Source organism: Notamacropus eugenii, chromosome 4 (assembly GCF_028372415.1).
Source record: "Notamacropus eugenii isolate mMacEug1 chromosome 4, mMacEug1.pri_v2, whole genome shotgun sequence".
Classification (NCBI taxonomy): domain Eukaryota; kingdom Metazoa; phylum Chordata; class Mammalia; order Diprotodontia; family Macropodidae; genus Notamacropus; species Notamacropus eugenii.
The window spans coordinates 111,248,905-111,262,433 of NC_092875.1; the positions used below are offsets into that span (position 1 = coordinate 111,248,905).

General features: G+C 39.0%; 1 protein-coding gene across 2 annotated transcripts in view; it reads left to right on the forward strand.

The window, feature by feature from the left end:
* ADCY8 (adenylate cyclase 8) overlaps positions 1-13,529 on the forward strand; it is a 387,812-nt gene that overhangs the window by 349,924 nt on the left and 24,359 nt on the right. For both annotated transcript variants that reach the window (XM_072603060.1, XM_072603059.1), the window contains one exon: positions 5,835-5,981. In XM_072603060.1, coding sequence (XP_072459161.1) covers positions 5,835-5,981 — 147 coding nt within the window. The remainder of the gene's footprint in view (positions 1-5,834; positions 5,982-13,529) is intronic.

Here is a 13,529-nt window from a genome sequence, read left to right on the forward strand (position 1 = left end):
AGTCCTACAATACAAGATAACTAGATATTCCGTGAAATGATGCTTCTTGATGCCTTTGAATAAGTATAAACACTAACTCCATCCATTCCTTTTTTTGCCTATCCAGGGAGAATTGAGCCATTTTTCCATTTTTAGATGCAACTCCCTTTTGTCTTCTAGTTTCATTCATACCAAGAATGTCAAACTTGCTGTGATTCAGTTCTTAAAATAATATGTTCACTCACTGGTCCTTGGACAAGGATCTCACATCTAGAATATCAGTAGTTAAAGGAATGTTTAGAGATGGTCTAAAAACTGATTTCTGGCATACTCTGCCACCATCGCTGCAGAACTTGAATGGAGATGAACAGGACTGATGACCACCATTGTGTATTTTTTCCCATGGATTGCCATAGTCAAAGAGTGTGACACACAGGAGTCAAGTTATTGAAAATGAGTGTCCCTAGAAGTAGTTAGCTTGGTCTGAAAAAACAAAACAAAATTGTACTTAATGCCTTCTCAGCCAAGTAGAATGTTCTAAAAACTCCATTTCACTAGCATAGCTTTCTAGACCTCAGGGTACTTTCCATGTTAGTATGAGGCACTATGGGAGGATTTTTGCAGAGGATGTTCTGATTACATAATTAATAATAATAATATTACTAACCATGAGTAAATGAAAGGCAGAAGTTTGCTTAGAAAGAAAAATCTTTTTTTTCTGAAAAGCAAAGTATTTTAGAAACTTTATTAATCTCGTAGTTTAGCCAGTCTTTAAGTTAATTATTAGAACTGTGTGTAGCATACTTCTCAAACCAACTTGTACATCACAAACATATAGTCACTCAACTCCCACCCCCTTACATATCTTTCAGACTTATAAAGGGACTCAGTTCAATCTGAATATATGATTTATTTATCATGTTCTTGTCGGAAATACAATGGAACTATGAGTACCAAAAGATTTGGGCTTTAGAATGATGGGACCAATTAGAGGCTTATGGCTTCTCTCACTGCACAGAACAATAGTTCATTCCAACTTGTGGATAAATTGTGACTGTTATCAATTTAAAAAAGAGGTAGCTAATTCACATCTGGAACTCCCTTCCCAAGATGATGTCCCCCTAACCTGTTCTTAACTAAGCCGTGATGAACAAGTAGTGGGCTACATCCTAGGGCTTAATGATGATGGCTAGCTGATACTGATCACCCAAGACCAGTGAAAAAAACTCAGCTAGCCATTAATCCCCAGGAAATTTCCTGTACCAAGGCTATGATTGCTATTCAGAACTTAAAACAAAGACTACCAAAAAGAAAACAACAAAAAAACAGAACTGCGTATTTTCCTTGTGTGGGAGATGAGCCGAAATTGACTTGGACAGGATGTTTCCGGAGTTCCAATGCTCTGTCCTTTTTTTGTTTGGATTGTCTGAATCATCTCTCAACATCACACACACACGCACGTACACACCCACGCACACACACACCCACGCACACACACATGCATACATAGCTTCAACTTATAATATTTATTAGCTAATAATTAGTTGCCAAGTAGACACAGACAGGGCCAACCTTGTTATCCCCCTATATTTTATTTCAGTGAAGATAGAAATATCTTGGACTCCCAAAAACTCCCCACCCTTTTAATCCTTAGGATTCTCCTGTCAAAACCTAAGGAAGGCTTTTGTCTCTGTCTCAATGCAATAAGTCATGCTTCAAGCTGTTATTGATCATTTACACATCAGTGTGAATGAGAAATCTGAGAAAATGATTTGATAGGTCAGGCAGTGTGATTAAATCAATATAGTGTTGAACTTGAATTCAGGAAGACCTTGATTTAAATCATACCTTCAGATGCTGGCTAGCATTGTGACGTGCTGTTTCCTCATCTGTAAAATGGGAATAATGACACCTACCTCCCAGAGTTGTTGTGAGGATGAGATAAGATGCTGTTTGTAAACTTTAAAGCACTGTATAATGTCAGCTTTTATGTTAAGTTGTGGAGGGTTAACTGCTTTGCTAAGAGAACTATGCATGCCACCTCAGCACAGGAAATGGATCCCAAGAGAAAAAGACTAGGAAAGCTGATGACATTTTATTGATTTTAGCATTCTTCCAAAGAAAGGCAAAAATATTTCCTCCCCTCAAAGGGATTACATTCTAATGCATACAGAATAAATTGAAGATAATCTCAAAAGAAAGGCACTATTATGGCAGAGAACAGGAGTAACATTAGTTAGGTTGAAGATAGGGGGAACAGAAAAGTAGGATTTGAACTGAGTCTTGAAAGAAGTCAGGAAACTAGAGTTCCAGTCATGAGGGACAGTCAGGAAAAAGGCATTGTCAGAAGATGAACTGTTCTGTATGAGCAGCAACAAGGAGACCAATGCCAGTGGATCAGAGAACACATAAAAAGGAGTAAAGCCTAAGAATATTAAATATGTAGGAAGGAGACAAGTCACTAAGGACTTTAAAAAGCTAACAGAGCATGTTTTATTTGATCCTGGAGGAAATGAACTGTTGAAGTTTAAGACGACATGGTCAGACTTGATCTTTAGGAAAATTACATTGACCAGTGAGTTGGTTGGGAGAGACTTGAGGCATTGAGACCAAATGCAAGTCATCACATTAGTCCATTATCAAGTGATGATGGCCTACAATGGTAAGTTGAGAGAAGGGAATATAAATGAGAGATGTGAATGTAGAAATGATGAGGCTCAGCACCAGACTGGATAGGTGAGTATGACCAAGAGGTTGAGAATGATGACATTGTGAACCAGTTCTATGTGAATCTTAACCCTAAGGGTTAATGAGTGAAAAGGCTCACTAGGTCAGGCAAGAACACCTGTTTCCACAGAGCTGATAATTTTAATACATAATTCTTCTCCTTGACAGTGTTCATTAATTCTAGTTCCTTCACATTTCCTTTATCAGTCTTTCAATTGCATGACCATTGCTAGGGTGACTGGCAAACATAGGGTCGTAGCAATGAGAAGGGCTCTTTCACACGTCTGAGATCAGGCTGCTGCTTAGCTAAAGAGAGGTGTCCTTCCCAAGCTGATAGCCTTTGGTTGGCTTACTTTTCAGCCCAGATCTCAGAGTACATGGTAGGGACTGCTGCTGTATATCCAAGGACTGGTGGAGAGTAAGAGTAAGAGTGCTGGACCTGGAATCAGGAAGACCTGAGTTCAAATCTTGGTTCAGATATTACTAGCTCTGGGACACTGGGGAAAAGCACTTACTGTCTGCCTCAGCTTCAACTGTAAAAATAGGGAAAACAGCAGCATTACTTTTCAGGGTTGCTGTAAGGATCAAATGCGATAATGTTTATAAAGAGTGCTTAGTACAGTGTTCAGCACATAGTAGGTATTAAATATAAATGCTTACTTATCCCCTTCCTTCCCTCACAAGTTTAGAAGAGTAACTACTCTTGGACAGAGAAAAGTATTTTCCCCTCTAGAAGATATGTCCCATGGAAATTAATTCAAAACTCTTCTCTGATTTATAGATCAGAGATTTGAACTTAACAAACAAGAGGGACATGTTCCAAGGAACTATAGCCCCCATAAGAATGTATGAAAATCTTAAAGATGGAAGGAATCACCTTGTTCATTGCCTACCAAATTTGTTGTTATGACATGGTTTTTTGTTGTTGTTCAACTGTGTCCAACTCTTTGGGATCCCATTCGGGGCTTTCTTGGCAAAGATACTGGAGTGGTTTGCCATTTCCTTCTCTAGCTCATTTTATAGATGAGGAAACTGAGGCAAACAGGGTGAAGTGACTTGCCCAGGATTACTTAAACAGCTTGTAAGTGTCTGAGGTCAAATTTAAACTCAGGTCTTTCTGACTTCAGGCCACTTAGCTGCCCTTATGACACGATCAGTTAGCTTATAAGGCCAAAGTCCAGTTGAATCTCTGAACAGGCCAATCCACTTTGTTCTGTCCCAGGGCTAAGGCCTGCATACCTAGAATCAGGCAGCCCTCTTCAATCAAAAAACATTTAAGCACCTACTATATACCAGACATTGTTCTAGGCACTGGAGATAAAAATGCAATAATGAGTCTGTACCCTCAAAGAGCTTACATGATTACCAGCAGGTAGTGCCTGTCACATGGAAGATTAGCCAAGAGTTATTGTAGACTGTAGGAGTCATTACAAAAATCCATCTCCCCTGCTGCAAAACAAAACAAAACAACTTGAAACATATGATCTCCTGCTGGTGACTTAGTATATCAACTTTACCCAGTGCCCTTGTCTTTATGCTTAATGGATCAACAAATAAATACCAACATATTGTTAATAAACTATAATTATTGCTATTATTAACAATTCGTAAAATCAAGATAGCCTTACATTTTAATTTGCATTCATTTTAATAGGGGAATATGAAAATAGGTAGGAAGACAGCATGATATATTAGAAACTGTATTAGGAGTAAGTGATTCTAATTCTGTCTCTTCCAATGGTTGTCAAACCTTCACATTTAATGGCTGCTTAAATAAAAAAAATTAGCAAAACCTTTACAGTAAAATTGTTTTTTAACGATTTTAGTGCTTAATTCTAGTGGTATTGAACAACGTAAGAGTGAATGTGTATGTGTGAGCCTGCATGTAGAAGTCTAACAGCGCTGCAAAAAGCTTACTTTGCAAAAAAGGATGTGATTATTTTCTATCAATAAGTGTTCAGGAACAGTATTGAATTTGATGACTCACCACAGAAGATATTTCACAATTTTCATTTTGCCTTGTGCTTACATAAATCATTAGGGGATTTTTTTATTTTTTTGCTCATATTTACCAAAATTCCAGTCTTTTGTTTTCAAATTCACAGTGCTTGCTTTGTAAATGCCTTTGTAATTCTGTCCGTACTGCAAAACCTTTTTTTTTTTTTTAACACTTGGAAACGTTAGACACACACTGTGGTGCTTGCTATGGTCATATATGTGTTTATTCTGCACTCGGGATTTGAAACATAGACTACCTTTACGGATGTTTGTTTCGTCATAATCTTGCTCATTAACCACTTGGCTTTCTTCTGTAGCCCAACTTCTATATTTTATTCAGTAATGCGGAATAGGTATTTGGGCAATAAACATTTATAATGGAGAGGGGTGTGGTTTGTTTTCTTTTGCTTTTTAACCACAAGACTATAAATAGACAAAGCAACCTGGCTTAATGAATAGAGTAGTGGTCTTGGACTCAGGAAAACCTGGATTTAAATTCCATGTCTGATTATTGTAAGCTGTGACTTGGGGGAAATTACTTACCCTCTAGGGGGTTGAAGTAATTCCTTAGGACCTATCTACTTAATCTGCACCAGTGGAGAGAATTTCTACACTGGAAATTCTTCCCATAGTGACGAAGTAATAGAACCTTTTAACATTTACGTATAAATGATTGCTGATTGTTTTAAAATATTAAATTCATACAGGCCAACAGATAAGTGATTAAGTTTCACACATTTGGGGATTCATTCATCTATTGATTCTAGGCCCATAAGAACTTTTTGGTCATGGGATTCATTTCAACCAATCTCTAGTAGTCCTACAGCCAACATTAAATTGACTGACAGAGCAAAATGATGGACGTGGGTTTATAATATGTCCCTGTCCATGATTATAAGTTATTTTTCCCCCATAGTACCTCCCCTCTTCCACTCCAAACCCACTGTAGAGCTCATTTTGAGGAACAATGGATTTAATGATCTTTTAAGGTCAGTTAAAGATGCTAGATGTCCTGACTCGCTGGATCCTTTCCATATTTATTTTGAAGAGAAGGCATACATAAAACTTCATCATTAAAGTAGTTCCTTATAGCATGTTTTTCACTTATCTCCATTGTGTTTTCCACCTAGGAGCTGTATTCCCAATCCTATGATGCTGTTGGAGTGATGTTTGCCTCCATTCCCGGGTTTGCCGACTTTTATTCTCAAACAGAAATGAATAACCAAGGCGTGGAATGTCTTCGTTTGCTGAATGAAATCATTGCTGACTTTGATGAGGTAAAAACGCCATAACTTCAGGTTTTATTGTTAAATACCAGGGTCAACAGGAACTAATGCTAATAGAATAATCAGTTAACCTGGATCTTTTTATTGTGTCAGGCATGATATAGGACTCCAGTGGTCCATGAAACAGCCCAGCATATTCCATACTGTAAAAATATATGTATACGTACAGGTTTTCCTCTCATGATTAAACCAGAGAAAGCAATACATAATTATGTAGAGAATGGATTTATCTTGTCAGTTACAAGACAGTAGCCACTATCTCAAACCATGACAATAAGCGTGCAGGTATCTTCCCAGTCATCCATTCCATTAAACTCTAGCTACACTATTCAACTGCCTATAAATGCACAGCAATGCCCCACCCAGGGCACTCTTTACTCCCCATTCCCACCTGCTTTCTAGATACACACAGTGACATCCCTTTACAACTCTATCCCAAGGAAGAACTCCTGTAGACAATGATAATTTACCTGTATTCATTCCTCAATGACTAACATTCTTCCATTCTATCATACCCTCCAGTGACTATGAACTGCTGTGTGCCACTTTTCAAACCCCATTCTCTGTTCCCTACTGATCACTCCCTTATCTTCATTTCTCTTGACTCAAGTCCCCCTCATCTCACTCTAAAGCTATTTACTCATTCCACCATCGTTCTCCAAAATGCATGCTCCATAGACAACAAACTTCGCTCTGAAACTGTTATTTTCTTGTTCCTTCCATCATCTTGTACTTATAGGCTTCCTTCTAAAGGCAGTTTCTCTAGCCACTCTTTCCAGCACTGGGGACGCTTTCAATCATACCCTCACCTCCACCTCAGTGGTCATGGTTTAGGAGTTGCAATATTTTTTGGTACCCATTGCCACTTCCAGGCTGTCTCACTATGATTATCACTCTGTAAACCCTCCTTTGAAGGGTTTAAATGGTCTTTATTTTAGCCCTCATCCCTCTTGACCTCTCTGTAGCTTTTGACACTTTTGGTCACTCTCTTCTCTTTGATACTCATTTCTCTCTAGGTCTTAAACTGTATATGTACAAGACTAAACTCATTATCATTCCCCTCAAACCCTCCCCTCTTCCAAATTCCCTTATTCCTATAAAGGATACTGCCATCTTTCTGGTTATCCAGGCTAGCAGCCTAGATGGTATCATTCTCAAATCCTCTCTCTCTGTCTCTGTCTCTTTCTGTCTGTCTGTATCTGTCTGTCTGTCTGTCTCTCTCTTATTTTTAAACATATGCCAAGTTGTCATTACCACCTACATAAAATCTCTCCTAAGACATGCCATTATCCTGGTGCAAATCCTCATCACCTCATACCTGTGCTATAGCAATAATCTTTTGGGTGACTCAAGTCACTCCCCAGCCCAGTTCATTTTCCATTCAGCTGATCTTCCTTAAACACAATTCGGATCATGTCAACTCCCCTGCTCAATAAACTTCTATGGTTTCTTTTTACCTCCAGGATCAAATATAAAATCCTTTGTTTGACTTTTAAAGTCCTTCGCAACCTTCCCCCTTCTACCTTTCCAGGCTGCTTATACCTTTCTCTTCTCTACATACTCTATGATACAGTGACCCTGGCCTTTATGCTTACTCACCCAAGACATTCCACTCGCCACCTTTAGGCATTTTCACTGTCCCCCATTCCTGGAACTCCCTCCCTGCTCATCTCTGACTCCTGGCTTCCCTAGCTTCCTTCAAGTGTCAGATAAAGTCATTCTTCAAGGAACTTTTCCCATACCTATTTCATCTTAGTGCCATTATTGATTGTCTGCCATTTATCCTGAATTTTTCTTGTTTGTACATAACTGTTTACACATGGCTCCTCCCGTATTAGATTATAGTTTCCTTGAGGAGATGGCCTTTGTTTGTATGCCCTGTGCATAGAACAGTGCCTGGAATATAACTGACATTTAATAAATGATTGACTAGCTAACTCTTCTTTAGAGAATGCAATGGAAATGTGAATGAATAACAATTATTACCTATTAACTATTTGCTATTCACTGTACTAAGGACTGGGGATACAAATACAAAAGTGGGGTATTTCCCAGAGCCAAGGAAAACTTACATTTTAATAGGAAGAAACAACATATATAAGACAGAGATGACCAAGGAAGGGAGATGTTTTCACCTAAGAAGCCATAAGGATAATGAATGGATCCTAAGAGAATTGATCAACATTCCCTTTCCAATTGCAAGTGTAGTAACGACTTGATTAGAATTTCCATGGCACAGGGGATAGGAGGGAGAAGGCACAGGAAAGAATGCAAGAAGATGGATTTTGGGGAGGATGAGCAAGATTTGATCTATGAATGACTCGATAGAGTGGGCTTTGCACTCACACAGCAGTCAGGACAGCTCAGCCCCAGGACAGAAGTGTCAGTTGAGTAGATTAAGTTCTCTGAGACATGGTTTGTGGAGGTCCAGTAGTCTGGAAGATATAACAGCTAGGTAGACGACAAGAAGATGACCAAAGTGGATGGCTGCATGTGATGTGAAACAATGTCTTGTCTGGGGCCAACCATTACCTCTGAACTAATGAACCAAACTCCATAATAATTAAGAGTTATTCATAAATTAAATCTAAAATGCTTTTGTGATCTACCTACTGCATTCAAGGTGTTCTGCTGTGCACTGGAGATACAAAGACAAAAATTAAAATAGTCTCTGCTTTCATAGAGCTTAAATTCTATTGGGAAAATGCCATGTGTAGATAGATAAATAAATTCATGATAAATTAGCAGATGAAAGGGAAACACAGTTCCTCTAGATCTCTGAAAAACCTCTTATGTATGGCTGGAACAGCAGAGACCAGTATGCAAAAGAAGGCTTCTGGAGAAAGAGGCAAACAAGTCCAGAAGTGCCTTTTATAGCTATCAAAATAAATGCAAGACAGACAGTCCTTAGTGCATTTCTCCTCTAGGCCAGTTGGTAAAGAGCTATTCCCTGTAGTCATGATAGGCAAAGTTCAAGTTTCCAGGCCTATAAACTCAATCTCTTGATGTTCCTCTAATAAGAGGGCCCAGAGCTCTATCATCTTCTCCCCAAGAGTTAGCTCTGATCCAGTATTCCCTCCTCTCTCTAAATGGCTCCAGCCCAGGACCCTCTACTTTCTAAGAGATTGAATCCCTCTTCCTCTTTCAAAGGCTGACTCCCAGGATCCTCTTGTCTACAGATACTGGAGAGGTGAGAGGCAACATGGTAAAGCTGGATTCAGAGTCAGTGGAACTGGGTTAACATTCTGTCTCTACCATTTGTTAACCTCTTTAGGTTTCAAGCTTCCGAAGAAAAAGTGTAGAACCATGGGATATAATCAGAGTACAGTGAATAATCCAGTTTTGTTGAATCATAGAGTATGATTCACAGGCCTTTGTAAATGTGAGATAAGACAGGAGGGATAGATTGGAGCAACTGCAGAGGACTTTGAATGCCAGGATAAGGAAACAAAGTGAACAAATATATTTTTATAACAATCAACAGGGTATTCCCCCAAGGCAGTACTCAAAGTAATGAAAATGTTATAGAGCTCCTTTCTCCAACAAAGGACCAGAGCTTTTTTCCCATTTCATCTTCATTTCTGGCTATTTAATTAATAAAAAGTCCAATTAAGTACAGCATTATACCATAAACACTTTCAGTTGAATAATGAATTAAGTTTGCAGCACATATATTAAATGAAACATTATGGTCCCTTACTAACTACTAATCTACTTCTGGTTGATAGATGCAATTTGCATCAACCCAATCTGGCCCATAGCCAAATGACTGTATACCAAAGTAGATCATGCCAAATGATTCTGTCGCAGAGCAGAAAGCTGGAGGAACACAGCATAGGGAAAGACACTTTCTTATTTTGAATATTCTCCTCTATAGGGCTGCTCATCAAACCCCTGCTACTGGCACCTAAAATGATAAGTTAGAGTCAGATAGCTCACACTTAGGTAGCGCTTTCCTGACCACAACTCTGAGACATATGTTGGCCAAGAATTGTTATTCCCGTATGATGGAAGCAAAAACTGAGGTATAGAGAGTTCTAAGAAAATTTCCCAAGGTCAGATAGCTAGTGAGTGTTGGTACTTGGACTCAAACCAAGTGCTTTTTCAAATCCTAACATTGATCCTGTTGACCACCCTCCTCCTCTTAGACTCCTTCCTTTCTTAGCTTCCATAACACTAATTTCCACCAATTACCTTCATTTCTATACTGCCCTTTCCATGTGAGTATCTCTCAAGGCCATATGTTTGACCCTTTATTCTTTTCTTTTGAAGCAGCAATAATGCAGTGGTTAGAGCTATGGACCTAGACTTAGGAGGATGAGTTCAATTCAGTTTCATATACTTACTAATTGTGTGACGATAGGCAGGTCAAATAACCCTGATTTGCCTCAGTTTCTTCAATTGTAAAATGAGGGTAATAACAGCACTTACTTCAACTGAGTTGTTAGAATCAAATGAGATATTTGTAAAGCACTTAGAACAGTTCCTGGCACATGGTAGGTGCTATATAAATGCTTATTCACTTCCCCCACTTTCTAATCCTATCCAGTCATCCATCCTGGGTATCTTGCCATCTCCCAATCCCAGAATAACCCCCATCAGAACAGAAAGGAGCTATCATCTTCCAGAGACCCATTCACTTTGGAATTCTTGCTTTGGTTTGAGCCATCATACCCTACATCCCTACCGTTTCTACTTCTCCCTCTATATACCCTCACTTTTTATCTCTTGCTCCTTGAATCATTATCAGATCAATACTGCCATTGCTTTTGAAAATGACATGTCATCAACTGCCCTATTCCTGTACTCACCATCTTTATGACTCCTTACACCAAAACTCCCTTGCCTAAATCCTCTCCCCTACTAGAATATAAACTTCCTATGGGCAAGAACTGTTTCACTTTGTTTCCCAGCCTAACAGAGTTGTTGGCACAGAGATGGCACTTAAAGTTTTTTTATTCATTCATCTTTCTACATTCTATTCCTTTTATCTTATCATTCATAAGCTTTATCACAGCTACAGAGATGAGTCTCAAATATGTATATGTATATATACATATATACCTGTTCTCTCTCCTGGATCTCATTCCCACATCACCAGCCATTTGCTGAACATTCCCTTTGGTTTCTCAATTTCACAACACCCAAAATGGAACTCATTATCATTCCCCATAAAGCAAATCTTCCTTCAAACTGATGTATTTCTATTAAGGATTTTTTCTAAGAGAGTTTAGGGGTTTTTTTGAAGTCTATTTGAATTAATTGACTTGCCCTTTATATAGCTTATGAAGTGTCTGAGGTCAGATTTGAACTCGGGTCTCCTGACTCCAGGGCCAGCACTCTATCCATTGTGCCACCTAGTTGAGTGTGTTCAGGGAGGACCAGTTGGTGTAATGACTGCCAAGGCCTTTTAAGGGCTGCTTTCCACCTTCGGTATCCACTTGTTCCACCCAACTCTCACCTGTGGCTCCAAGAAACTGTAATGTGTGCAGTGGCCATATGCCAGTAAACCATTTGGGCAAATGGGTCAACCAAGTTGAGGGTAACCAAGGGATCTCAAATTCATTGGTGAGTTGGGGGGTGTCTACCCCAAGCATGTGAAGACTTCCCCTGGTGGAATGGGTGAATGAAAACAATTCATTCCAATGGTCATGAAGGCAGCTGAAGCAGGCAATGTGGAGTGCTTAGAAGTTGGTTAGCCATCAAAGACACCAAGGTCATCCACTGTGAGCTGTTGCCTTGATTCTGTCCTGCCACTGGACTGTGATGACTCAGGAGGAGAAAGTAAGGCTGACGATATTGTGCAACTCTGTCTCACTTAAATCCAATTTATGCGGGAATCAAAAGACATCACCCAGGATGTGCTGATTTAGAGTATCCACCCCAAATGTTCACATGGATTATCTGTTCCCAATCTGTGGGAGAGCATTCCAAGTTCATAATGGTCTAATCAGCCACAGTTGGACACATTGAAATTTGACTTTATCATAGTGATGTCATTTTGGTCGTCTTCAAGAACAAAGGACAACCACCACCACCACCACCACCACCATTTCTATTTAGGACACTGTTAATTGTTCTAATTGTCAGGAATTGTAACTTTGGGATTATAAGGGAGCTAACTATCATTTACAGCATCTTCCACAACCCATCACTTCTCTCCCCTCACATGGCTACTAGCTTACTTCATATATTCATGGTTTCTCATGCAGATTAGTCTGAGTCTCCTAATTGGTTTTCTGTTTCTAGTGCTCCATTCTTTCCTTTATCTATGAGTCTTTCCCCTCATCAAAAACTCTATAGCTCCTTCTTTGCTCTAGGGCAAAATACAAACTCCTCCACTTGACTTCTGTCTCCTACCTCTATGCCTTTGGCATTGAGCTTTCCCACATGCCTGAAATATACTCCTCTCAATATCTTGGCTTCCTTCCAGGCTCATTTCAGCCTTCATGTCACCTCTTACATTAAGCTTCCCCTCATCCCTTTCTTCTTGTTACAAATCTTTCCCTCATGAAATTTCCTTGTGTTTACTTATCACATACATATTGTATTCCTCACTGAAATATTTTCTAGGGCACAGATTGGTTTTGTTTTGGTTTCCTATCCCCAGCCCCTAGCAGAATGTCTTGATTAGGTGTTTAATATCTATTTGTTACTGCTGCCTTCTCTAACAAAAAACCAAGAACTTAGTATCACAGAATCTCAGAGTTAGAAAGGGTCTCAGAGGCCATCAAGCCCAACTCATACCTGATTATGTCAACCAGTCAAGAAGCGTTGAGAAGGACTCCCTCCCCTCTATAGTATACCCAGCAAAAGTAGCCATCTAGTCTGGCTCAAAATGAGAAATTAGGCATATGAGTCAGCAATAACTGTTATTTTTAAAATCATCTTTTAGGAAAGTTAATAATATCCAGGGCATTGTTTTTTCTGCAGGAACTTAGTTTCTTCTCATCTTTCAGATATCTAAATAATCAGTCCTGTAGCATCCTTGGAGTTGTACCATCTACACAGTAGTATGATAGCAAATATTTAACAACCAGGTCTCTGAAACTGCAGGACGTGTTTAAGTTGAAATCTATGTTGTTAACATTTTCTCCATCACTTTCTTAAGTCTGGACAATCGATGAAACAATAAGTCAAGCCCTGATTTATAGGGTTTATCGATTTCTGAGATAGAAATGCTCACACTGACAATTTAACAATTGCTACTAGCATGCTGGTATGATCTGGCTCCTACACTTTTTGAATATATACTTGGTCTCATCTAGGACCACCATTTTTGTTTTCTCTGGTACCATTTCTACTCTCTCATAGAGCACAATAGAGACTGAGGTTAGATTACAGATGTGGTGAATCACTCTCATTGATGAAGATGAGTTTGTTCTTAACATCTTCCTAGACCTTTTTCTTCTATTTTCAGTTCCCTTTTACTTTCCTACATAAATACTCTGGTTATGATCTGGCTTAATTGTGTCCCTTGTCAATCTTTCTTTAAACATGTTTTCTTTTCTCTTATTTCTGTTTTATGAATTTTCTACC